The 27504-nt window shown below is 42.2% G+C and overlaps 1 protein-coding gene and 1 long non-coding RNA gene across 2 annotated transcripts; both read left to right on the top strand.

The window, feature by feature from the left end:
- The first annotated feature begins 225 nt into the window (after positions 1-225).
- On the top strand, positions 226-27233 carry LOC135572168 (uncharacterized). Its single transcript, XM_065019358.1, has 2 exons — positions 226-750; positions 25939-27233. Exons 1-2 carry the CDS (start codon positions 742-744, stop codon positions 27145-27147), a joined length of 1218 nt encoding a protein of 405 aa, XP_064875430.1. The 5' UTR covers positions 226-741; the 3' UTR covers positions 27148-27233.
- LOC135572099 (uncharacterized) lies at positions 20627-22508 on the top strand. The gene is made up of 2 exons (XR_010464011.1): positions 20627-20685; positions 22065-22508. It is a non-coding gene; the product is annotated as an uncharacterized LOC135572099 (long non-coding RNA).
- Positions 27234-27504: the final 271 nt, after the last annotated feature.

The following is a 27504-nucleotide window of genomic DNA, read 5'->3' as shown; positions in this document are numbered from 1 at the left end:
ACCACAACCACAATGTAATAAACCCCGACTATTTTTTACCATTTCTGGTCTGTGTGATTTTAAACCTAACTTTAACCCTAATCACACTGCTTAATCTTAAATTAAGACCAAAAAGCTAATTTTAGATTGTATAAATGTTTACGATATAGCCAATTTTGACTTTGTGGCTGTGGTAACTAGTGTAAAACAGTGAAGGTCGAACGCAAACTCCACCCCCAAGCAATCACCGCAACAAGTGTACTGATGCTGCTCACCGAAACGACAGCTCGAGCTGCCAATAATCGACCAGCCTCACACACTTGAGTACCAAAGGACTCTGAGTTTGCTAGAACAACTTTTTAAGTTATTGACTCCCTCTTTTTCCATTTATTCATTTGAATAACCAACGCCGGATGTTTTCTCGCCCGCGACCTTTTACCAAGCCAGCTTTCAGTTTTGTAATGTTAAATCTTTTAGAATTTATCGGTTAGCTAGCCAGCTAACTAGCCTACTGTTTGATGTTGCAATTAGTCATTTGTCACGAGATGTTGCAAGCCAGTTTATCAAACAGCAGCCTGCTACTTCCGACATGTTTTCGTGTGTAATCATCGATTGCAGGACCCAAAAGACATTTGGACCTTCAAGTAGCTTGCTAACTCTTTTATTAGTAAAGTGTTTATCGATTATGGCTATCTAATCAACAAAAACAGCTTCTGCTCTGTTGATGAGAAATACCGGTGGCACAGGACAACATCAACGACTATGAGAAGGGTAAGTTATTAAGCAAACGTAACCAAATGGCAGATGAATGTAATATCAATTTGTTGCATCATAAACAAATGTATGGTTAATATGAATCTGGCCAACTTTTTTTGTGAATATAAATGTCATTCACAGTCAATTTTGATCAAATCCGTTTGGGTTCTAGTATTGATTTGTTCCTTTAACGTTAACTCAAGAGGGGGGTTATTTTAGGGCATTACTCCCCTGGTTGTTATAGTGATGTAGGAGATGCCATTATTTGGGTGCTGTGGTGGTCTCGGTCAACTACAAAGTAAGAGGTTTATGCTGAAACTAAGTTAATTAAATACACAAATAAATAAGCACTTTTTCATCTGGTGTTTTGCTGGCTTATGGGAAAGAACAGGAACATAATCGCCTTTACCATCTTATTCTCCAGCTCTTTTTCAATTTTCAACATTCCCTGTTACTTCCTTTTCAGTATGGATTTATAGCTGTAGTAGATTGTTTTCCAGAGGTATATGTTTTTGTAAGCTTCTGACTAGTACATGCTCATACACCAGGGAGGTCGAATACCAGACCAGTTCTATCTCTATGGATGGAACGCCAGGCGCAGGGGCACATTCAGGCAAGGGTTCTATACGGTGTCAGGGGAAGCGCTTCATGTCAGAAAATACTCCTCAGCACCTGCCTGACGATCCCACAGGTGAAGAAGCCAGATGTGGAGGTCCTCTGCTTGCGTGGTTGCACGTGGTCTGCGGTTGTGAGGCGGGTTGGATGTGACTTATGGTACAGAAATCAACATGAAATTATCTGGCTACTGCTCTGGTGAACATTCCTGCAGTCAGCATGCTAATTGCACGCTCCCTCAACTTGAGACTTCTGGCGTTGTGACAAAACTGCACATTTTACCGTGGCCTTTTATTGTCCCCAGCACAAGGTGCACCTGTGTAATTATCATGCTATTTAATCAGTTTCTTGATATGCCACACCTCTCAGTTAGATGGATTATCTTGACAAAGGATTAAATGCTAACTAACAGGGATGTAAACAAATTTGTGTGCACAATTTGAGAGAAGTAAGCTTTTTGTGCATATGGGCATTTTCTGGGATCTTGTATTTTAGCTCATGAAACATGGGACCAGCATTTTACATGTTGCGTTTATATTTTTGTTCAGTGTATTTTCACTGGTGTAGGAGACTGTTTCACACAGTATATCCACTTGTCACAGGAGTGGTAGTTACATGGAGTTCTTATGTCTGAACTTTGCCTCATATAAATGTCCTTGTTCTCAGAGAAGCTTATGTCAAAGGTCTATCAGTGGGATTGATTTGATACCCTGCTATAACTGGCTATGTGTCATCCTGGAAAGAGGTTGCCTGGGCCCCTCAAGGGTTAGTAACTTCACCCCACACTAACTATATGTGCAGTGTCCCAGACCCGTTTTACTGTCTGCTATTTGTATGTGGAATGTTAGTGTCTTGTTAGGTCAGATATTTGTTTGTGTAGCATTCCTACAAGTCCTAGTGTTCATAGTAGCGTCTTGTCCTCTGTTAGCTGTGGTTGGTGTTGGGTTTCCCATTCAGGGCTTTCTGACAGACTATATCAGGTGAGTGAATGAATGAGACAGACACTCTCTACCCAATACCTGGCTTCCCACGATCAAAGGGGGGTGCGGTCTCTCTCAGTATGTCCTCTTGTCATTGGACAAAAAGAAGGGGAACTGGGCCGTTGTGAGATATTAGACTTCAACAAGCTGGCAACAGGTGCCTAGTTAGGAGGGTGTAATGTTACAGAACATTCAGACAGAACTAGGCTAAAATGTGTAGATAAAATAGAAATTGTACTTTGCTTCAGAGAATAGACTATCGTGTCAGCTACTCTATACAGGACACTTATCTGCAACATCCTGAATATCAAGGAGTAGGCCACTGCTTGTTAGCACACAGGACTCGGCCTGGTGCTCGTCAGACTAGTCACCAGAAATGCCAAACAACTGTGCAATAGGAGATCCTGGTGTGTCTACAGAGATTAGTGAATCTGAACAGCACTAGGTTTAGGATGATTCTGGTGAACAAGCACACAGACATGGCTGCCAGGTCCCAATCTCTGGAAATCACTTTCTCAGAATGTACATGGGGTTTGGTTCTGTTGCATAGGCTAGGTGAGTTAGACAGTGTAACAGTTAAAAAGACCAGACTATCTGATGGGAGGAAAGTGCATTCTTCTGTCTTCCTCTTTCCCTCCCCAATAGTAGATCAATCTACTATTAACACTGAGCAGGTTCTCTGTGTGAGCTAGAGATTCCATCAGATTCCTTGTATAGATGGCATCCAGCGATAATAGTTAGTATTCAGCTTTATATAGCCTAGTAACACACATGGTTCTAAATTCCATGTGATCTTACATGGATCCACCAATATGATGGAACAATCACATTATCCATTCCAATAATCTGGAGTCTATAGAGTTGGTTTTCAGCAGCTGTAGAGTGGTCGTAAGGCTTCCCTGGTTTAAGAGTACTATAATGTATGACTAACTCATAGTGTATGTTGCTGACTAGTAGTCTTAATGGCTGCACTGTAGATGAAACCAGTGCTGCACAGACTGGTATAGCCTGCTTAATCAGATTATTCCTGGGGGAGGAACACACACACAGATGCATGCCGGACGGGGCTTGGTGATAGGAGCCATGCGTGTTTCCTTCAACATTTCCTCAGAGAAACTCAGCTTCTCTTTGGACCACAAACTGGTGAGTTTGCACACACACAAAAAGAAGCGCCCTCTGTGTAGTGTCAAGCCCGATAGTCTTCTACATACGTATCAGCGTGGCTAACATGGAAGGTCTTCTACATGCGTATCAGCGTGGCTGACATGGAAGGTCTCCTACATGCGTATCAGCGTGGCTGACATGGAAAGTCTCCTACATGCGTATCAGTGTGGCTAACATGGAAGGTCTCCTACATACGTATCAGCGTGGCTGACATGGAAGGTCTCCTACATACGTATCAGCGTGGCTGACATGGAAGGTCTCCTACATGCGTATCAGCCTGACTGACATGGAAGGTCTCCTACATGCGTATCAGCCTGACTGACATGGAAGGTCTCCTACATGCGTATCAGCCTGACTAACATGGAAGGTCATGGAAGGTTTCTACATGCGTATCAGCCTGACTGACATGGAAGGTCTCCTGACATGGAAGGTCTACGTATCAGCGTGGCTGACATGGAAGGTCTCCTACATGCGTATCAGCGTGACTGACATGGAAGGTCTCCTACATGCGTATCAGCGTGACTGACATGGAAGGTCTCCTACATGCGTATCAGCGTGACTGACATGGAAGGTCTCCTACATGCGTATCAGCGTGGCTGACATGGAAGGTCTCCTACATGCGTATCAGCGTGGCTGACATGGAAGGTCTCCTACATACGTATCAGCTGACATGGAAGGCTGACATGGAAAGTCTCCTACATGCGTATCAGCGTGGCTGACATGGAAGGTCTCCTACATGCGTATCAGCCTGACTGACATGGAAGGTCTCCTACATGCGTATCAGCCTGACTGACATGGAAGGTCTCCTACATGCGTATCAGCGTGGCTGACATGGAAGGTCTCCTACATGCGTATCAGCGTGGCTGACATGGAAGGTCTCCTACATGCGTATCAGCGTGGCTGACATGGAAGGTCTCCTACATGCGTATCAGCGTGGCTGACATGGAAGGTCTCCTACATGCGTATCAGCGTGGCTGACATGGAAGGTCTCCTACATGCGTATCAGCGTGGCTGACATGGAAGGTCTCCTACATGCGTATCAGCGTGGAAGGCTGACATGGAAGGTCTCCTACATGCGTATCAGCGTGGCTGACATGGAAGGTCTCCTACATGCGTATCAGCGTGGCTGACATGGAAGGTCTCCTACATGCGTATCAGCGTGGCTGACATGGAAGGTCTCCTACATGCGTATCAGCGTGGCTGACATGGAAGGTCTCCTACATGCGTATCAGCGTGGCTGACATGGAAGGTCTCCTACATGCGTATCAGCGTGGCTGACATGGAAGGTCTCCTACATGCGTATCAGCGTGACTGACATGGAAGGTCTCCTACATGCGTATCAGCCTGACTGACATGGAAGGTCTCCTACATGCGTATCAGCGTGACTGACTTGAAAGGTCATATCAGCGTGACTGACATGGAAGGGATAAACTATTCTCTCATTCTTTCACAATTTCAATAAGTTCTAGTGTGTTAAGTTATTTACCCTGAACGTGTTTGTCTCTCTGGTCAGGATAGCACTCTTAAGCCTGGCTATCTAGATTCGATCACTCCAATAACAACAGACAACCTGAAAACAAGCAGGCTGAGCAGCTTACCATAGAATCATGGCAGTGTTAGTGCTTTTGCGGAGGTTCTGTCTGTTCCATGGCTTAGCTACCAATTTAGAGAACTGCTAGAGAAGTGCCTTTCCCTTCATATTCTCTGTCTAGCCGTCTATTTTAACTATCCGTTTATATTTCTGCCCAATTAGCCATAGCCTGGCCTGGGGCAAGACAACTCTGCTCTGTGTAGGTGAATTGGGGGCTGGAGTTCACTAATGATTACAGGTTTATGACCCCTTATATAAGACTGACTTACCAACCCAAAGAGAAGGAAGTTGATGACCAAGAGATGTGCGCCTCCACTCCTGTTCCATATGGCAGGGTTTCCCACTGTGTAGTGCTAGGGTGTGTGTGTGTAGATCTACACAGTATCTGTGTCTTCTACAGTATGTGTGTATGTTTTTCATTATACTGTGAACCTCCTTAGTATATCTGAGTGTAGCCCCAGCCCTCCTCTCTCTGAGAGTCTAATCAGAGGTTGGCTCCAGCTGGCAGCCGTGTGGGGGGGCTCCTCTGCTCTCCTCTCTCTGAGCTCTTAATTAACTCTGGTCCTGAGAGCCAGAGCACCATTTGCTCCAAGACTTCACATGCAACCATGCGAGAACACTGACCTGACCTGCATTTTGACCTTCCATATTGTTGAAGCGTAACTTATAGTAAAAATCCACCCCAAACCATTTATTCCTTTAATGTACAGTGTTAAATAACACTGTGAGAACAATATTTTTGGTGAACAAATGTTTATTTTTGTAGTTATAATAAGGTTGGTAACATGGGAAATCGTTGTGGAAATCTGCAGCTCAATTCAACTACATCATCCACAATGCAATGCTCTCTATGGGCTGACTGGCTAACAACGGCAGATATACAGTGCATTCAAAAACTATTCAGACCCCTTGACTTTTTCCACATTTTGTTATGTTACAGCCTTATTTTAAAATTGATTAAATAGTTTTTCCCCCTCATCAATCTACACACAATACCCCATAATGTTCAAGCAAAAACCTTAAAAAAAAATATTTTAAAAAATGTTTGCAAATGAAAGAAACTATCACATTTACATACGTATTCAGACCTTTTTCTCAGTACTTTGTTGAAACACCTTTGGCAGCCTTTACTGCCTCAAGTCTTCTTGGGTATGACGCTACAAGCTTGGCACACCTGTATTTGGAGTTTCTCACCATTCTTTGTAGATCCCTTCAAGCTCTGTCAGGTTGGATGGGGAGCGTCGATACACAGCTATTTTCAGGTCTCTCCAGAGATGTTCGATCGGGTTCAAGTCCGGGCTCTGGCTGGGTCACTCAAGGACATTCGGAGACTTGTCCCGAAGCCTCCCTGACCAAGGCCCTTTTCCCCCGTTTGGCCGGGCGGCCAGCTTCTAAGAAGAGTCTTGGTGGTTCCAAACTTCTTCATTTAAGAATGATGGACGCCACTGTGTTCTTGGACCTTCAGTGCTGAATAAATTTTTTGGTATCCTTCCCCAGATCTGTGCCTCGACACAATCCTGTCTCGGAGCTCTACAGACAATTTGTTCGACCTCATGGCTTGGTTTTTGCTCTAACATGCACTGTCAACTTTGTGACCTTTTTTATATAGACAGGTGTATGCCTTTCCAAATCATGACAAATCAATTGAATTTACCACAGATGGACTCCAAGTTGAAGAAACATCTCAAGGATGATCAATGGAAACAGAATGCACCTGAGCCCAATTTCGAGTCTCATAGCAAAGGGTCTGAATACTTGTGTAAATAAGGCATTTCTGTTTATTTTTAACAAATTTGCAAAAATGTCTAAACCTGTTTTCGCTTTGTCATTGTGGGGTATTGTGTGTAGATTAATGAGGAACATTTTAGATATATCTTTTAGAATGGCTGTAACGTAACAAAAAGGGGAATGGGTCTGATTACTTTCCGAATGCACTGTACTTTTGAGGAGATGGGAAACGTTGCCCATGCTACATCAATTGGCCGCGCGGTGCATTCTGAACAATTCTGGGTCAAGGAGCGCTCTCCTTCAAGGAGTGAATGGAGTCTTGGGCGCTAGCTCAATAACCCAACATTAGCACATTGTTTTCAACGAGAAGTACAACACTGAAAATCTTTTCTGAGATGTGAGATAATTAATTTGCTATCTGTAGGATCGTATAGCTTTGGAATCGTGACATTGCGTACTTTCGAGGATAATAGGCACGTTTCTTGACTGTGAGAAGGGTTCGCATGACACAACGTGATTGGTTAATGTCATATGTTCCTTCATTCATTCCTATCTCCTTTCAATAATATCTCTGGCAACTGCACCATGCAATGCACCTCGCACTAAAGAGGCAGACAAATAGCAAAAATACCCTCCTGTTAAATGACACATTTTTCAAGGTGGGATAATATTGCAAAAATATGATCAATGGCTCATTCAAGAGAAGACGAACACATGAGTTATGACATTGGCCAGTATTGAAATCTGACATGTATGATAGACTTTTTTGCGATCTAAAAGTTGTAGTCCCTTTAACTTCCAGTGTAGTGATAGCGACTTTATCACAGTGTTATGTAATACCTACCGGATTTCTGCCTGCTTGAATGCCGGTACACATGAAAACATGAAATGACCCAGGGAATCGATGGAACATAACTCAGAGATGCACAAAGACAATATAAGATTCAAAATGGGTGAACCTTTCCTTTTATGTAGACCTACATAGTGCTGTAGTATGATTGACGTAAGAGGGTGGCTAGTACAGTAGGAGGTTCCACTGTCTTATGCAGCTTATTGTTCTGGCCAGGGTAAAACTACACACACTCATTTAGTTGATCACTAGATTTGAAGTACTGGCAGGCAGAAACTCCAACTCTTTTGAGACAGAAACCTGTGCTCTATCCTGCCAAGTGTAGCAGGTCCCAACTGGGTTGTGAATGTTGGTGCTAGGCATAGGGGTAGTGTGCATTGTGCAAGATCTGATGAGTTTGAGATAATACATTGACTAGAGGACAGCCTTAGTGTGCCTGTTCAGTGCTAGAGTAGTCTCTTTCATTCACCAACCTTGTGTCTTACTGGAGTACCTAGAAGCCTTCAAGGGTGGTATGCAAGGCTAGTACGAGTAGAGTAGGAATGGTGAAAGTGCTTTTCTTCTGTTTACAATAGTGGTCAGAGTGAGTGAGGGGAGCGAAGTTGAACTGTCAACAGAGAAGGTGTAGCATTGAGATAATCCATATGGTGGAAGAGAATGCTAACAGCACGTGATCTAACTCTCACTCACTGGAGCTAGAGATGGAGTGGAAAAGCCAGACACAGGCAGTCTAATCTATGATAGGCAAGTTAGGTCCTCCATGTAGTATGAACTTTCGCCATTAAGTGTGTATTTGAATAAAAGGTCTATAGCAGAGCCACTGTGTGATCAGTTGGGTCTGTGTGAAACTACTCAGATCTCAGGATGGAGAAGCAGAGATCACTCCCTCTCACCTCTCTCTGTCTGGAGAAAATGGGCAATTTGTTTCATTAATCACAATGGATTAGTGATTCTCATTGCTTAGTCATGCTCACAAAACCCCTCATCAAAGACTGGCCTGCATTAATCGCTGCCCTACACACACACACACACACACACACACACACACACACGCTTACACTGAGGCCCACTGCTCCTTGGCCGTAGAAAATATACACCGTCAAGGAGAAATGTACACTGAACTAAAATATAAACGTGACATGCAACAGTTTCTAAGATTTTACTAAGTTACAGTTCATATAAGGAAATCAGTCAATTTAAGTACATACATTTAAGCCCTCATCTATGGATTTCAAATGACTGGGAATAGAGATATGCATCTGTTGGTCACAGATACATTACATTTATTTTAAAGGTAGGAGCTTGGATCAGAAAACCAGTCAGTATCTGGTGTGACCACCATTTGCCTCAAGCAGCATGACATATCTCCTTCGCATAGATCAGGCTGTTGATTGTGGTCTGTGGAGAAATTAACCATGTTGCGGATATTGCAAAGAAACTACTTCTTTGCGCGCTTTGAGGACAATACAGTGCCACCGACACGGCCCACTACCAAAGACTGTGGGCTCTCCTTCTGTGGCCGACGTGAGTAAAACATTTAAACGTGTTAACCCTCGCAAAGGCTGCCGGCCCAGACGGCTGTCCCCACATGCTCAAGATGGTCACCATTGTTCCTGTTCCCAAGAAATCTAAGGTAACTGAACTGTCTATCGTCCCGTAACACTCACTTCTGCCATCATGAAGTGCTTTGAGAGACTAGTCAAGGATCATATCACGTCCACCTTATCCGTTACCCTAGACCCAGTCCAATTTTCTTACTGCCCCAATAGGTCCACAGACGATGCAATCGCCTGCACACTGCCCTATCCCATCTGGACAAGAGGAATACCTATGTATAAAGATGTTCATTGACTACAGCTCAGCATTCAACACCATAGTACCCTCAAAACTCATCATTAAGCTTAAGACCCTGGGTCTCGAACCTGCCCTGTGCAGCAGGGTCTTTGACTTCCTGACGGGCCGCCCCCAGGTGGTGATGTTAGGAAACATCTCCACTCCGCTGATCCTAAACACTGGGGCCCCACAAGGATGCTTTCTCAGCCCTCTCCTGTACTCCCTGTTCACCCACGACTGTGTGGTCATGCACGCCTCCAACTCAATCATCAAGTTTGCAGACGACACTACAGTGGTAGGCTTGATTACCAACAACGACGAGACAGCCTACAGGAAGGAGGTGAGGTGTCAGGAAAATAACCTCTCACTCAATGTCACCAAAAGAGATGATCGTTGACTTCAGGAAACAGCAGAGGGAGAACTCCCTTATCCACATCGACGGGACAGCAGTGAAGGTGGAAAGTTTTAAGTTCCTCTGTGTACATATCACTGACAAACTGAAATGGTCCAAGCACACAGACCGTGTGGTGAAGAAGGTGCAAAAGTGCCTCTTCAACATCAGGAGGCTGAAAAAATGTGTCTTGTCACCTGAAAACCCTCACTAACTTTTACAGGTGCACAATTGAGAACATCCTGTCAGGCTGTATCACTGTTTGGTACGGCAACTGCACCGCCCACAACCACAAGGCTCTCCAGAGGGTGGTGCGGTCTGCACAACACATCACCGGGGGTAAACTAACTGCCCTCCAGGACACCTACACCACCCGATGTCACAGGAAGGCCAAAAAGATCATCAAGGACAATAACCATCCTTCCATCCAGAAGGCGATGTCAGTACAGGTGCATCAAAGCTGGGACATAGATGCTGTTTTTCAATCTCTATTTCAAGGCCATCGGATTGTTAAACAACCACCACTAGCACAGCGAGGCGGCTGCCTACCTACTGACTTGATATCATTGGCCACTTTAATAAATGGAACACTAGTCACTTTAAGAATGTTTACATATCTTCTGTTACTCATCTCATATGTACAGTTGAAGTTGGAAGTTTACATATATTTAAACTCAGTTTTTCACAATTCTTAACATTTAATCATGCAAAAAAATCCCTGTCTTAGGTTTTTTAGGATCACCACTTTCTTTTTGAAATGTCAGAATAATAGTAGAGATTGATTTCAGCATTTCTTTCTTTCATCACATTCCCAGTGGGTCAGAAGTTTACATACACTCAATTTGTGTTTGGTAGCATTGCCTTTAAATTGTTTAACTTGGGTCAAATGTTTTGGGTAGCCTTCCACAAGCTTCCCACAAAAAGTTGGGTGAATTTTGTCCCATTTCCTCCTCAGGTTTGTAGGCCTCCTTGCTCGCACACGCTTTTTCAATTCTGCCCACAAATTTTCTATGGTATTGAGGTCAGGGCATTGTAATGGCCACTCCAATACCTTGACTTTGTTGTCCTTAAGCCATTTTCCAACAACTTATGCTTGGGGTCATTGTTCATTTGGAAGACCCATTTGCGACCAAGCTTTAACTTCCTGACTGATGTCTTGAGATGTCGCTTCAATATATCCACAATTTTCCTACCTCATGATGCCATCTATTTTGTGAAGTGCACCAATCGCAAACCATAGTCTGGCTCTTTTATGGAGGTTTTGGAGCAGCGGCTTCTTCCTTGCTGAGCGGCCTTTCAGGTTATGTCGATATAGGACTCGTTTTACTGTGGATATAGATACTTTTGTACCTGTTTCCTCCAGCATCTTCACAAGGTCCTTTGCTGTTGTTCTGGGATTGATTTGCACTTTTCGCACCAAAGTACGTTCATCTCTAGGAGACAGAACGCGCCTCCTTCCTGAGCGTTATGATGGCTGCGTGGTCCCATGGTGTTTATACTTGCGTACTATTGTTTGTACAGATGAACGTGGTATCTTCAGGTGTTTGGAAATTGCTTCCAAGGATGAACCAGACTTGTGGAGGTCTACAATTTTTTTCTGTGGTCTTGGCTGATTTCTTTTGATTTTCCCATGATGTGAAGCAAATACGCACTGAGTTTGAAGGTAGGCCTTGAAATACATCCACATCTCCAATTGACTCAAATTATGTCAATTAGCCTATCAGAAGCTTCTAAAGCCATGACATAGCTGTTTAAAGGCACAGTCAACTTAGTGTATGTAAACTTCAGACCCACTAGAGTTGTGAATAAGTGAAATAATCTCTCTGTAAACAATTGTTGGAAAAATGACTTGTCATGCACAAAGTAGATGTCCTAACCGACTTGCCAAAACTATAGTTTGTTAACTTCTTGCGTCGAGCCATCCCGGATCCGGTATCGTGACTACAGCCTCAAGCTCATTACCATAACGCAACGTTAACTATTCATAAAAATCGCAAATGAAATTAAATTAATCTATTTGCTCTCAAGCTTAGCCTTTTGTTAACAACACTGTCATCTCAGATTTTCAAAATATGCTTCTCAACCATTGCAAAACAAGCATTTGTGTAACAGTATTGATAGCTAGCGTAGCATTTAGCGTTAGCATTCAGCAGGCAACATTTTCACAAAAACCAGAAAAGCATTCAAATAAAATAATTTACCTTTGAAGAACTTCGGATGTTTTCAATGAGGAGACTCTCAGATAGCAAATGTTCAGTTTTTCCTGAAAGATTATTTGTTTAGGACAAATCGCTCCGTTTTCTGCGTCACGTTTAGCTACGAAAAAAACCTGTATCCGGGATTGTGTAAATCTATCCGCAAGCTCATTAGCATAACACAACGTTAACTATTCATGAAAGTCGCAAATTAAATTAAATTAATCTATTTGCTCTCAAGCTTAGCCTTTTGTTAACAACACTGTCATCTCAGATTTTCAAAAATATGCTTCTCAAGCATAGCAAACTAGCATTTGTGTAACAGTACTGATAGCTAGCGTAGCATTTAGCGTTAGCATCAGCAGGAAACATTTTCGCAAAAACATTCAAATAAATCATTTACCTTTGAAGAACTTTGGATGTTTTCAATGAGGAGACTCTCAGTTAGATAGCAAATGTTCAGTTTTTCCTGAAAGATTTTTTGTGCAGGAGAAATCGGTCCGTTTGGTGCGTCACGTTTGGCTACCAAAAAAAAAACGAAAATTCAGTTATCCAAACGCCAAACTTTTTTCCAAATTAACTCCATAATATCGACTGAAACATGGCAAACGTTGTTTCGAACCAATCCTCAAGGTGTTTTTCACATATCTCTTCAATGATGTATCGTTCCTGGAAGTGTGCTTCTCCCTCTGTATCGCGTGGTAAAATGATTGCCACTGGGAATTACGCACCAACTTAGACAAAGGACACTGGACGGACCCCTGGCAAATGTAGTCTCTTATGGCCAATCTTCCAATGATATGCCTACAAATACGTCACAATGCTGCAGACATCTTGGACGAACGGCAGAGAGCATAAGCTCGTTCACAGCACATTCACAGCCATATAAGGAGATAGTAAAACAGAGCTTCAGAAATTCAGCTCATTTCCTGTTTGAGGTTACATCTTGGTTTCGCCTTTAGCATCATTTCTGGGGCACTCACAGATAATATCTTTGCAGTTTTGAAAACGTCAGTGTTTTCTTTCCAAAGCTGCCAATTATATGCATAGTCGAGCATCTTTTCGTAAACAAAATATTGCGCTTAAAACGGGAATGTTTTTTTTTATCCAATAATGACATAGCGCCCCCATAGGTTGAAGAGGTTAACAAGAAATTTGTGGAGTGGTGGAAAAACGAGTTTTAATGACTTCATCCGAAGTGTATGTAAACTTCCGACTTCAACTATATATACTGTATCCTTCACTATCTATTGCATCTTAGCCACCTTGTCACTGCTCATCCATATATTTTATACTTATATATTCTCATCCCGTTCCTTTACTAAATTGTGTATTAGGTTTTGTTGTGTAATTTGTTAGATACTGCTGCGCTGTTGGATCTAAGAAGCATATGCAGTTCACTACCCTCGCAATAACATTTGCTAACCATGTGTATGTGACCAATAGAATGTTGTCCCACTCCTCTTCAATGGCTTTGTGAAGTTGCTGGATATTGGCGGGAACTGGAACACACTGTCGTACATGTAGATCCAGAGCATCTCAAACGAGCTTAATGGGTGACGTGTCTGAGTATGCAGACTATGAACTGGGACATGTTCAGCTTCCAGGAATTGTGTACAGATCCTTGCGACATGGGGCCATGCATTATCATGCTGAAACATTAGGTGATGGTGGCGGATGAATGGCACGACAATGGGCCTCAGGATCTCATCACTTGTGCTCATTGTAGCTTATGCCTGCCCATACCATAACCCCACCACCACCATGGGGCACTCTGTTCACAATGTTGACATCAGCAAACCGCTCACCCACACGATGACATGCACGCTGTCTGCCATCTGCCCGGTACAGTTGAAATCGCGATTCATCCATGAAGAGCACACTATTTGCCAACTGAAGTCGGTTACGATGCCACACTGCAGTCAGGTCAAGACCCTGGTGAGGATGATGAGCTTCCCTGAGACAGACAGTCTCAGACAGTTTGCAGAAATGATTTGGTTGAGCAAACACACAGTTTCACCAGTTGTCCGGGTGTCTGGTCTCAGACAATCCCGCAAGTGAAGAAGCCGGCTGTGGAGGTCCTGGGCTGGTGTGGTTACACGTGGTCTGTGGTTGTGAAGCCGATTGGACGTAATGCCAAATTCTCTAAAACAATGTTGGAAGTGGTTTACGGTAGATAAATTAACATTGAATAATCTCGGCAACAGCTCTGGTGGACATTCCTGTTGTCAGCATGCCAATTGCATGCTCCCTCAACTTGAGACATCTGTGGCGTTGTGTGACACAAGGGCACATTTTAGTGGCCTTTAATTGTCCCCAGCATAAGGTACAACTGTGTAATGATCATGCTGTTTAGTCAGCTTCTTGATATGCCACCAGAGAGTAATAGGATACGGCATGTGTCAAAATTGATTGATTGCTGACAGGTGTCAAAAATGATTGATTGCTGACCTTATGACCTGATGACGTGTACTGAATATGTGCCCCCGCCCCCCCCCCTGTTCGTGTGGTCATGTGTTAGAGGGTGTTTGAACTTTTGGGGCCCATGCCCCCCCTCCACCCCCCAGTTTTATCTCCCTTATGGTTGTTATCTATGAAGCAGGAATGTCTGGGGCTATAGATAGCGCTGGGACATAGGCATTATAAATGTCCAGAACAAGCCATTTTTAAGACCTGAATATGTGTGTGTGTGAGTGAGAGAAACAAGGAATGTGTGTGGGTGTGTGTGTGTGTTAGAAACAAGGTCCCTTGGGCATTGTGTCCATTTCAGGCTTTAAACAACAATTAAACAGCCATCTAAATAATGTTTCTCAGCCTAGTTTCCTATTGAGTTCTCTTTATATGTACAGGCACAGAGCTTCCAGATGGCTCCAGCCTAAGGATTTTCAGTGCATGTACACACGGGAGATTAGAACCCCAAAGAAAAGATCCTAAAGGTACTTTCAGATTCAGGTTTATCATGACAGCCGCTTTATGAAAGGCATTTACTTATGGCTAAACAGCTTCTACACAGTTTATTAATTAATGCTGTGGGATGAAATTAGGTGTTTCTAGGAGGTCTTAAACAGATCTACAGTGAAACAAACATGTACACTTTACACACATACTTATTGACTTTTAAAAAGACCACAGTAACATGACAGAATTTGTGCAAAGGCAACGAAATCTGCTAGGGGATATTAAATGTACAACAGTAGTATTCTGTAACAAGCAATACGTGTTAAACATGAGGCACATGCAATCATGACCGCCTCTTTATGAAAGGCCTTTAATTAGGTGTTTCTAGGAGGGCTTAAACAAATATACAGTGAAACAAACATGGACACTTTACACACATTTTTATTGACTTTTAAAAAGACCACAGTAACATGACAGAATTTGTGCAAAGGCAACGAAATCTGCTAGGGGATATTAAATGTACAACAGTAGTATTCGGTAACAAGCAATACGTGTTAAACATGAGGCACAGGCAATCATGACAGCCTCTTTATGAAAGGCCTTTAACTATGGCTAAACAGTTTTCTACACATCTTATTCATTAATGATGTGGGCATACCCAGGATTTACAGGCAGGACGTTTGATCTACACAGGGAGGGAAAACTTACGGAGTTATGATGGAGCGGGCAAGCGTCTTTGAGTTGGTGAATTCGAAAACGAATAATGGTCTTGTAGCTCCCTTCAGTAACCACGAGCACAACCGTTCCATGATTTTAACTGGCGGCTTTATTCTGTAGTTTCAGTGAGAATTATCCCCTTCAGTGAGAACTATAAAGTAAATTAAAAATACAGTTAAGCACACTCTTACAACATTATCTTAGGAGTGACTTATTAGCTTGGTATAACTCTGAAATGCTTACATACATAACAGTTTAACCGGCGTTATAACGGGTTCAGATTAAACACATGAATAAAGGAAAAAATACCTCATTGGCTGCTTATTACAGAAGGGAGGAAATCAAACTTCACACTTATTATTCCTGGCATGAATTCACACTTCATCCTAACATACACTCTTCAACCTTTATGAACTACACCCGATGACATGAAAACTTAGCTAACGCAGCGCAGGATTGCCTTCCCTACAAAAGTGTGTTGCTACAATAAGGATCCCCAGTTACAACAGTATTAGCTACGTAGTTCCGCTTGTATTATCATTTTCCCCGCACAGCGGACACATAAACAATACAAACAAAAGACAAGGACATAACCTGTAAGTCTAACTGTCAGTTACAGGTCGGGGCTAACAGGACCCTTTATCTGTAAGAAATAGTAAACATTTTGGAATTATAACATGTGTTAAAATGTAGGTACTAAATATTTTGAATTAAATCACTGGTTTTAAAAATGTATCTCACGCTTTAACGATAGGGGAAGAGGTCATTTCATATTTCGTTTTAGGGGGGGTTATTAACTTTATGGAAAACAATATTCACACAAACAACACCGCTTAGAGCAGCTTGGAGATTATTAGCCATGTAAGCGGGGAGCAAAAGAGCGGATTTAACCAACTCTGTACAAACCCCGACACGGGGTATGATAACTCTGACGCGTACGTCTAATGATTATTGTAGATGTTTACAACTGAGGGAGTTGACAGTAGGTCAATGAGATGTATAAAGGCAAATTGACATAACGGACCTCAAAGACCAACAGCCTACTTAATAATATAGAATGCAGGGGTGTGTAATGAACATGTAACCATTATAAAACTAAAACAAAAACAAAAAATGTCTCGAAACACACACATAGTTAGGGACAGAATGTGGAGCATATACTTTAACACTGTTACCACAGCTTTAGCGCAAACCCACAGCCCCGAATATTTAGCTGCCAGGACAGATTAAAAAAGAGATGTGAATAAGGGAATCCCTCCTAATAGATATTTCTGAAGGATACTGGACATAGGTGATTGGGAAGCGACTGTTAGACGTAGATTCTCAGAAGCAATTTATAGTCTTTCCTACAATGGTATGTTATAAAGTTTGTAATAATGTACAACTGTAGGTCTCCAATGTTTTTACATAAAAACACTAATGATGCATGTTTAAATAGTAGTACAATTTGGTAATTAATTCGAACATGTCTTTAAAAAGTTAGTACTATATATTTTGGGTCTTAAATCAATGGTTTTAAAACAGTATCTCACCCTTTAACGAAGGGAAAATGTCCTTTCCAGCCATCAACCACGTCTGTCACGAAGAAAAAAATACAGAAAATCCGGGTGCGTGCGTGCGTGAGTGTGCGGTACAACTGTAGGTCTCCAATGTTTTTACATAAAAACACTAATGATGCATGTTTAAATAGTAGTACAATTTGGTCATTAATTCTAACACGTCTTTAAAACGTATGTACTAAATATTTTGGAATTAAATCACTGGTTTAAAAAATGTATCTCACCCTTTAACGATAGGAAAATGCGACATGTCTGTGAAAATCAGGGTGCGTGCATGAGTGTGAGACGGAGCAGCAGGAGTGTGTGTGTGTGTGTGTGTTTGTTTCAAAAACAAAGGGTGTGGGTGTGTGTTCAACAGGGGCCCAAGCATGTAGCCCCATTCTATCTGTAGAGAATCGTTTGAAACCAAGGTGTGCACTATCATGCATAGGGCATGTCGAGATATCAGCCGACCACCCGGGGTTAAACATAGATACCTCTAATCTGCGGCCGGTGACCCCCAACCCCCACCCCGGTTGCAGACAGAATGTCACGACATCCCCTCCTGTTGTTTGAATTCATAGCCTTTGTTCTCTAAACCAAATATCCTGTATCGGAGGAACCGATGAAACAGACAGTATTAGGTCTTTTTGTATGAAAGGTCTACGAACGTTGGAACATCTACAACTATTGAAGATGCAAAAAGGGGTTTTCAGAAAAACATTTGGTTTGCAGATATGTATTATTATAAAAATAATATAACATTATTATCATAATCTAAAACACTTTAAAGGAGCTCTAATTCAAACATGCAAGGATATATATATATATATATATATATATGATACGATTACCCACTTTAAAACTGTTGCTGCAAAATCACTTCTCAATGGGTGTACATTTCAAGCTTTCAACAACAATAAACCAACCAGCTCAATAATGTTTCTCAGACTTACACACTGTTGAGTTTTCCTAGTTAGTAAAGAAACAACCACTAAGTCAAAACTACACGAATTGCCATTATTTTAGTTAACAGCCACCCATGGTTGAATTTGGTACTTTTTCTTTGTACATGCACCAAGCCTCCAAGGGGGGTGACAACCGTATTCTAATGAGAAATATAGTCTAATAAAACAAATGTCTGCATAATGAAAGACATGGAAACTGTAGCCAACAATGTATTTTGAGCTGTTTTAAACGGGGATATTGTCAGTAAGGTCACAAACTAACAATAGACAATAGTTATTGTGGGCGGTTTAGGGTTAAAATATAGGGGAAGGATCAGGAATGTTAGAGATTTGGTCACTGGGGCGATTTTGAAAGAGCGAGATTAGAACCACAAAGTAATAGGGTGGTAAGAGATCCTAAAGGTAATTTCATATTTCGGTTTAGGTGTTATTAACTTTATGGAAAACAATATTCCCACTATGTGGATTATAAACATGTACGTACATAGAGAGCCAACACATCAAGTATAACAGGGATGAGTGGTGATTCATAGTACAACAGGAGGCTTCTGTAACCTGCAATACGTGTTAAATATGTTTTACATACATCCATGACTGAATGGTTTCACAAACTACCTTTAAAGGTTTTGTAAGAAAGTTGTAACAGGCCTCATTCACCAGTCTAGAGATGAACCCAGAGACACCAAAAACATCAACGTTTAGACCAGCTTGGAGATTATTACCAATGTAAGGGGGAGCAAAGATGACAATTTACCTAATGAGTCAAATGCATCTATAGTTTTCAAAACTATAGATGCATTTGACCGTAGAGGTAAATCAGCTCTTTGCTCCCACCTTACATTGGTAATAATCTCCAAGCTGCTCTAAACGTTGATGTTTTTGGTGTCTCTGGGTTCATCTCTAGACTGGTGAATGAGGCCTGTTACAACTTTCTTACAAAACCTTTAAAGGTAGTTTGTGAAACCATTCAGTCATGGATATATGTAAAACATATTTAACACGTATTGCAGGTTACAGAAGCCTCCTGTTGTACTATGAATCACCACTCATCCCTGTTATACTTGATGTGTTGGCTCTCTATGTACGTACATGTTTATAATCCACATAGTGGGAATATTGTTTTCCATAAAGTTAATAACACCTAAACCGAAATATGAAATTACCTTTAGGATCTCTTACCACCCTATTACTTTGTGGTTCTAATCTCGCTCTTTCAAAATCGCCCCAGTGACCAAATCTCTAACATTCCTGATCCGTCCCCTATATTTTAACCCTAAACCGCCCACAATAACTATTGTCTATTGTTAGTTTGTGACCTTACTGACAATATCCCCGTTTAAAACAGCTCAAAATACATTGTTGGCTACAGTTTCCATGTCTTTCATTATGCAGACATTTGTTTTATTAGACTATATTTCTCATTAGGAATACGGTTGTCACCCCCCCTTGGAGGCTTGGTGCATGTACAAAGAAAAAGTACCAAATTCAACCATGGGTGGCTGTTAACTAAAATAATGGCAATTCGTGTAGTTTTGACTTAGTGGTTGTTTCTTTACTAACTAGGAAAACTCAACAGTGTGTAAGTCTGAGAAACATTATTGAGCTGGTTGGTTTATTGTTGTTGAAAGCTTGAAATGTACACCCATTGAGAAGTGATTTTGCAGCAACAGTTTTAAAGTGGGTAATCGTATCATATATATATATATATATATATATATATATATATATATATATATATATCCTTGCATGTTTGAATTAGAGCTCCTTTAAAGTGTTTTAGATTATGATAATAATGTTATATTATTTTTATAATAATACATATCTGCAAACCAAATGTTTTTCTGAAAACCCCTTTTTGCATCTTCAATAGTTGTAGATGTTCCAACGTTCGTAGACCTTTCATACAAAAAGACCTAATACTGTCTGTTTCATCGGTTCCTCCGATACAGGATATTTGGTTTAGAGAACAAAGGCTATGAATTCAAACAACAGGAGGGGATGTCGTGACATTCTGTCTGCAACCGGGGTGGGGGGTGGGGGTCACCGGCCGCAGATTAGAGGTATCTATGTTTAACCCCGGGTGGTCGGCTGATATCTCGACATGCCCTATGCATGATAGTGCACACCTTGGTTTCAAACGATTCTCTACAGATAGAATGGGGCTACATGCTTGCTTGAACACACACCCACCCTGTTTTTGAACACACACGCACACTCATGCACGCACCCTGATTTTTGTCTTTTTTTTGAAACGGGAAAACACACACATTTTTTAAACCAGTGATTTAATTCCAAAATATTTAGTACACACGTTTTAAAGACGTGTTAGAATTAATGACCAAATTGTACTACTATTTAAACATGCATCATTAGTGTTTTTATGTAAAAACATTGGAGCACGCACGCACCCGGATTTTCTGTATTTTTTCTTCGTGACAGACGTGGTTGATGGCTGGAAAGGACATTTTCCCTTCGTTAAAGGGTGAGATACTGTTTTAAAACCATTGATTTAAGACCCAAAATATATAGTACTAACTTTTTAAAGACATGTTCGAATTAATTACCAAATTGTACTACTATTTAAACATGCATCATTAGTGTTTTTATGTAAAAACATTGAGACCTACAGTTGTACATTATTACAAACTTTATAACATACCATTGTAGGAAAGACTATAAATTGCTTCTGAGAATCTACGTCTAACAGTCGCTTCCCAATCACCTATGTCCAGTATCCTTCAGAAATATCTATTAGGAGGGATTCCCTTATTCACATCTCTTTTTAATCTGTCCTGGCAGCTAAATATTCGGGGCTGTGGGTTTGCGCTAAAGCTGTGGTAACAGTGTTAAAGTATATGCTCCACGTTCTGTCCCTAACTATGTGTGTGTTTCGAGACATTTTTTGTTTTTGTTTTAGTTTTATAATGGTTACATGTTCATTACACACCCCTGCATTCTATATTATTAAGTAGGCTGTTGGTCTTTGAGGTCCGTTATGTCAATTTGCCTTTATACATCTCATTGACCTACTGTCAACTCCCTCAGTTGTAAACATCTACAATAATCATTAGACGTACACGTCAGAGTTATCATACCCCGTGTCGGGGTTTGTACAGAGTTGGTTAAATCCGCTCTTTTGCTCCCCGCTTACATGGCTAATAATCTCCAAGCTGCTCTAAGCGGTGTTGTTTGTGTGAATATTGTTTTCCATAAAGTTAATAACCCCCCCTAAAACGAAATATGAAATGACCTCTTCCCCTATCGTTAAAGCGTGAGATACATTTTTAAAACCAGTGATTTAATTCAAAATATTTAGTACCTACATTTTAACACATGTTATAATTCCAAAATGTTTACTATTTCTTACAGATAAAGGGTCCTGTTAGCCCCGACCTGTAACTGACAGTTAGACTTACAGGTTATGTCCTTGTCTTTTGTTTGTATTGTTTATGTGTCCGCTGTGCGGGGAAAATGATAATACAAGCGGAACTACGTAGCTAATACTGTTGTAACTGGGGATCCTTATTGTAGCAACACACTTTTGTAGGGAAGGCAATCCTGCGCTGCGTTAGCTAAGTTTTCATGTCATCGGGTGTAGTTCATAAAGGTTGAAGAGTGTATGTTAGGATGAAGTGTGAATTCATGCCAGGAATAATAAGTGTGAAGTTTGATTTCCTCCCTTCTGTAATAAGCAGCCAATGAGGTATTTTTTCCTTTATTCATGTGTTTAATCTGAACCCGTTATAACGCCGGTTAAACTGTTATGTATGTAAGCATTTCAGAGTTATACCAAGCTAATAAGTCACTCCTAAGATAATGTTGTAAGAGTGTGCTTAACTGTATTTTTAATTTACTTTATAGTTCTCACTGAAGGGGATAATTCTCACTGAAACTACAGAATAAAGCCGCCAGTTAAAATCATGGAACGGTTGTGCTCGTGGTTACTGAAGGGAGCTACAAGACCATTATTCGTTTCGAATTCACCAACTCAAAGACGCTTGCCCGCTCCATCATAACTCCGTAAGTTTTCCCTCCCTGTGTAGATCAAACGTCCTGCCTGTAAATCCTGGGTATGCCCACATCATTAATGAATAAGATGTGTAGAAAACTGTTTAGCCATAGTTAAAGGCCTTTCATAAAGAGGCTGTCATGATTGCCTGTGCCTCATGTTTAACACGTATTGCTTGTTACCGAATACTACTGTTGTACATTTAATATCCCCTAGCAGATTTCGTTGCCTTTGCACAAATTCTGTCATGTTACTGTGGTCTTTTTAAAAGTCAATAAAAATGTGTGTAAAGTGTCCATGTTTGTTTCACTGTATATTTGTTTAAGCCCTCCTAGAAACACCTAATTAAAGGCCTTTCATAAAGAGGCGGTCATGATTGCATGTGCCTCATGTTTAACACGTATTGCTTGTTACAGAATACTACTGTTGTACATTTAATATCCCCTAGCAGATTTCGTTGCCTTTGCACAAATTCTGTCATGTTACTGTGGTCTTTTTAAAAGTCAATAAGTATGTGTGTAAAGTGTACATGTTTGTTTCACTGTAGATCTGTTTAAGACCTCCTAGAAACACCTAATTTCATCCCACAGCATTAATTAATAAACTGTGTAGAAGCTGTTTAGCCATAAGTAAATGCCTTTCATAAAGCGGCTGTCATGATAAACCTGAATCTGAAAGTACCTTTAGGATCTTTTCTTTGGGGTTCTAATCTCCCCGTGTGTACATGCACTGAAAATCCTTAGGCTGGAGCCATCTGGAAGCTCTGTGCCTGTACATATAAAGAGAACTCAATAGGAAACTAGGCTGAGAAACATTATTTAGATGGCTGTTTAATTGTTGTTTAAAGCCTGAAATGGACACAATGCCCAAGGGACCTTGTTTCTAACACACACACACACCCACACACATTCCTTGTTTCTCTCACTCACACACACACATATTCAGGTCTTAAAAATGGCTTGTTCTGGACATTTATAATGCCTATGTCCCAGCGCTATCTATAGCCCCAGACATTCCTGCTTCATAGATAACAACCATAAGGGAGATAAAACTGGGGGGTGGAGGGGGGGCATGGGCCCCAAAAGTTCAAACACCCTCTAACACATGACCACACGAACAGGGGGGGCGGGGCGGGGGCACATATTCAGTACACGTCATCAGGTCATAAGGTCAGCAATCAATCATTTTTGACACCTGTCAGCAATCAATCAATTTTGACACATGCCGTATCCTATTACTCTCTGCCACCTCAGGTGGATGGATTATCTTGCCAAAGGAGAAATGCTCGCTAACAGGGATGTAAACAAATTTGTGCACAACATTTGAGAGAAATAAGCTCTCTGTGCGTATGGAACATTTCTGGGATCTTTTATTTCAGCTCATGAAACATGGGACCAACACTTTGTTTCATTTATATTTTTGTTCAGTGTAGATAGGATAGCTGTCAGGGAGAGAGACTGCCAGACACCCTCTCTTTCTCGCTTTCATTCTTTCACTCACACACTCAAAGCTCAGAAACACATGCTGTTAACAAAAGAGCAAAATATATTTTTCTTGCACTCACATATATACAAAGATTTATGTTACTATACTAAGTCAGCAATAATACTATACTCTACTCAAGATATATTTTATTCATACTTCACAGCAACATACGCATTTGCAGACTCATAAATGCATAATGTTATTGGCTAAACATTATACTGATAGTGGCACCCATTCATTTGTAGTAAACAAATAATTAGGCCTACTTTACTTTTCTGCATTACTCGTAGGGTTTCCTTGAATTACATTCTGAATCCGAATTGTGTGTTTTATGTCCGTCTAGCTGCTTCTGGTGTAAATCACTTCCTGAAAGGCCTTTTTCAAGTTAACAGTGTACCCCTCACTTGTGTGCCACCTTCAGGGCTGTGTGTATGGTAGCAGGCAGTCTAGTGTTAAAGATAAAGGCAACTCTGGCTATTTTGTACTAGTGTGCTTTAAGGATATGCTAAATAAACCACTGGATAGGCTATCCTATTTAGCAGTTAATTTAGCCTTTCCTACTTAGCCTATTAGGCTAAATAAACTGCTGGATAGGCTAAATAAACTGCTAAATAGGATAGGCTAAATAAACCACTGGATAGGCTAAATAGAATAGACAAAATAAACTGCTGGATAGGCTAAGTAGGCTAAATCAACTACTAAATAGGGTAGGCAAAATAAACTGCTGGATAGGCTAAGTAGGCTAAATAAACTACTAAATAGGGTAGGCTAAATAAACTGCTGGATAGGCTAAGTAGGCTAAATAAACTACTAAATAGGGTAGGCTAAATAAACTGCTGGCTAGGCTAAATAGAATAGGCTTAAAAGGATAGGCTAAATAAACTGCTGGCTAGGCTAAATAGAATAGGCTTAAAAGGATAGGCTAAATATACTGCTGGATAGGCTAAATAGAATAGGCTTAAAAGGATAGGCTAAATATACTGCTGGATAGGCTAAATAGAATAGGCTTAAAAGGATAGGCTAAATATACTGCTGGGCTGGTTAAATAGGATAGGCTAAATATACTGCTGGGCTGGCTAAATAGGATAGGCTAAATCAACTGCTGGCTAGGCTAAATAACCCGCTGGATAGGATAAATCAACTGCTGGCTAGGCTAAATAACCTGCTGGATAGGATAAATCAACTGCTGCGTAGGCTAAATAAACCGCTCTTATTTGCACAGGTTCCCTGTTTTTATAATGTTAATAAAGGGTAATAAAACATTGAAATCAAAGGGCCTTTTAAACGACCAAGGACACTGTAGTAAGAAGAGTAATATAAAGTGTGATATGTTATAAAACAAAACTCTCCTTCTAGACTCACATTAAGCTTCTCCAATCCAAAAATAAAATCTAGAATCGGCTTCCTATTTCACAACAAAGCGTCCTTCACTTGTGCTGCCAAAAATACCCTCGAAGTCATTAACAAAATAGCCTCCAACGCTCAACTCTGCAAACTGGATGTAGCCTATCACAGTGCCATCCGTTTGGTCACCAAAGCCCCATATACTACCCACCACTGTGACCTATATGCTCTCGTTGCCTGGTCCTTGCTTCATATTCGTCGCCAAACCCACTGGCTCCAGGTCATCTATAAGTCTTTGCTAGGTAAAGCCCCGCCTTATCTCAGCTCACTGGTCACCATAGCAACACCCATCCGTAGCACGTGCTCCAGCAGGTATATTTCACTGGTCATCCCCAAAGCCAACATCTTTCCTTCCAGTTCTCTGCTGTCAATGACTGGAACAAATTGCAAAAATCACTGAAGCTGGAGACTCATATCTCCCTCACTAACTTTAAGCATCAGCTGTCAGAGCAGCTTACCGATTATTGCATCTGTACACAGCCCATCTGTAAATAGCCCACCCAACTACCTCATCATACTGTTAATTTTTGCTCCTTTGCACCCCAGTATGTCTACTTGCACATTCATCTTCTGCACATCTATCACTCCAGTGTTTAATAGCTAAATTGTAATTATTTTGCCACTATGGCCAGGGAGGTACCCTAATCTTACTACATTTGCACACACTGTATATAGACTTTTCTATTGTGTTATTGACTGTAAGTTTGTTTATCCAATGTGTAACTCTGTGTTTTTTGTCGCACTGCTTTGCTTTATCTTGGCCAGGTCACAGTTGTTCTCAACAGGCCTACCTGGTTAAATAAAATAAGTGTTACGTAACATGTCTTGTCTCTTTAGGCGGGGCAGAGCGACGCAGCCCTGTCTACCAGCGATGACTCCCTCTCCTGTCGCGATGGCTCCTCCACCGACCCTGACCTTCAACCTCGAGCCTGGCCCCGACCCCTCGGCGATCTTTACCCTACCCAGGGTCACGTGGAGAGGGCGGCGCCCCCGTCCCTGCTGTCTGGGTGTGGTGCCCAGGTACAGCTTGTGACCTATGACCCCCACAATGAGGAGAGTAGACTGAACGGGCTCAACACGGACACCTGGTCCAGCCGAGTGATAGGCCACCCTGAGATGAAGCCCTACCCCTCCAGGATCATGAGGCTCTTCTCTACCCAGAGGAAGTGCACCGTTCCTGGGGACAGTCCGGGCACAACCAGGCCCCTCTCCTTCCAGGGCCCTCAATCCAGTGCCGGGGGCCCACAGGCTTGGCCAGTCCTGTCAGGGCTTGCCGTCATGGGCTCCTTTAAGAAGCTGCGCTCCTCAGTGCTCCAAGGCATTCAGAACCGAGGGACAGCTAATCCGGATGGGGAGTACGTCTCAGCAGCCAACCAGGGTGAATATAATGGAATGGTCACAACCAATCAGAGCTTAAGACTGAGGTGTGGGGAGGGCTATAGTGTGTCCAGTAAGGTGTCTATTGGCCAGCAGATGGCTGGGATGAGCCCTTATAGTTCTGAAAATGAAGAAGAGGAGGAAGTAGTAGATAAGGAAGATGAACTGCAGAGAAACACACGCTTTTCAAGGAGTATCCGGAGAGCATATGGGGCTGGGCGCATCTCACTGCTGGACACTGGGCAGAACGGGGAACGCGGGGAGGGTCCAGGACAGGGGGTTTCATCCAATCAGAGGCCAGGTTTAGGCTCCAGTTCAGGGTCTGAGGTGAACCTCCATTCGGAAGAGAGCGTCAACGTGCTGAGCAGACTAACCAAGAGTGCAGACAACCTACACCTTAAGGCCCCTTTCAGACGCAAAGCCCCTTCTCCCTCTCCAAATGACTCACCTGGTACCATTGGCTCTGTTGTGGCCAATGTGGGCCGCAGCATACAGAGATCAGCCAGTGCCTCGTCCGTGGACCTTAGGGACCGCAGCCAGAGCCCTGGTCGCCTTAGAAGTCCCCTAGGGGCCAGGGGCCACATGTTGAAGCTAGTGGGCAGCATGACTGACCTGACTGTGAGACGCAGGCCTAACCTGTCCCCGTCACTTGCCCGGGCTCCCCCGTGACTCCCCTGTCCCCCCTCAGCCGTCTCCACGACGACTACTCCCGCCGTACACCCTGCCTTCCCGCCGGTGACCGTCAACGGCGGCCCTCGCCCGCCAGAACGAGGAACGTCACTCTGGTATCACTGGAACACACCCCAACCATCCACCCCCACCTCCAGGGAAGACCAGACCATGTCTTCAGTTTCCCAACCTATAGTGACCCTCTTGCTACAACCTCATCTCCCCTGAGGAGCAGCCTGTGTGAGGGGGGCAGGCCTCAGGAGGGACGGGGAGATGGGTGGAGAGCTCAGTGTGACTCCACTCCACTCCCTCAGGGGGAGCCATGTGAGAGCCACAGCAAACACCAGCCAGAGGTCA

The sequence above is a fragment of the Oncorhynchus nerka genome, linkage group LG6 (genome assembly GCF_034236695.1).
Source record: "Oncorhynchus nerka isolate Pitt River linkage group LG6, Oner_Uvic_2.0, whole genome shotgun sequence".
Classification (NCBI taxonomy): Eukaryota; Metazoa; Chordata; class Actinopteri; order Salmoniformes; family Salmonidae; genus Oncorhynchus; species Oncorhynchus nerka.
Note: the sequence above shows the minus strand (reverse complement) of the source record. Positions and strands in the feature narration are given on the sequence as shown.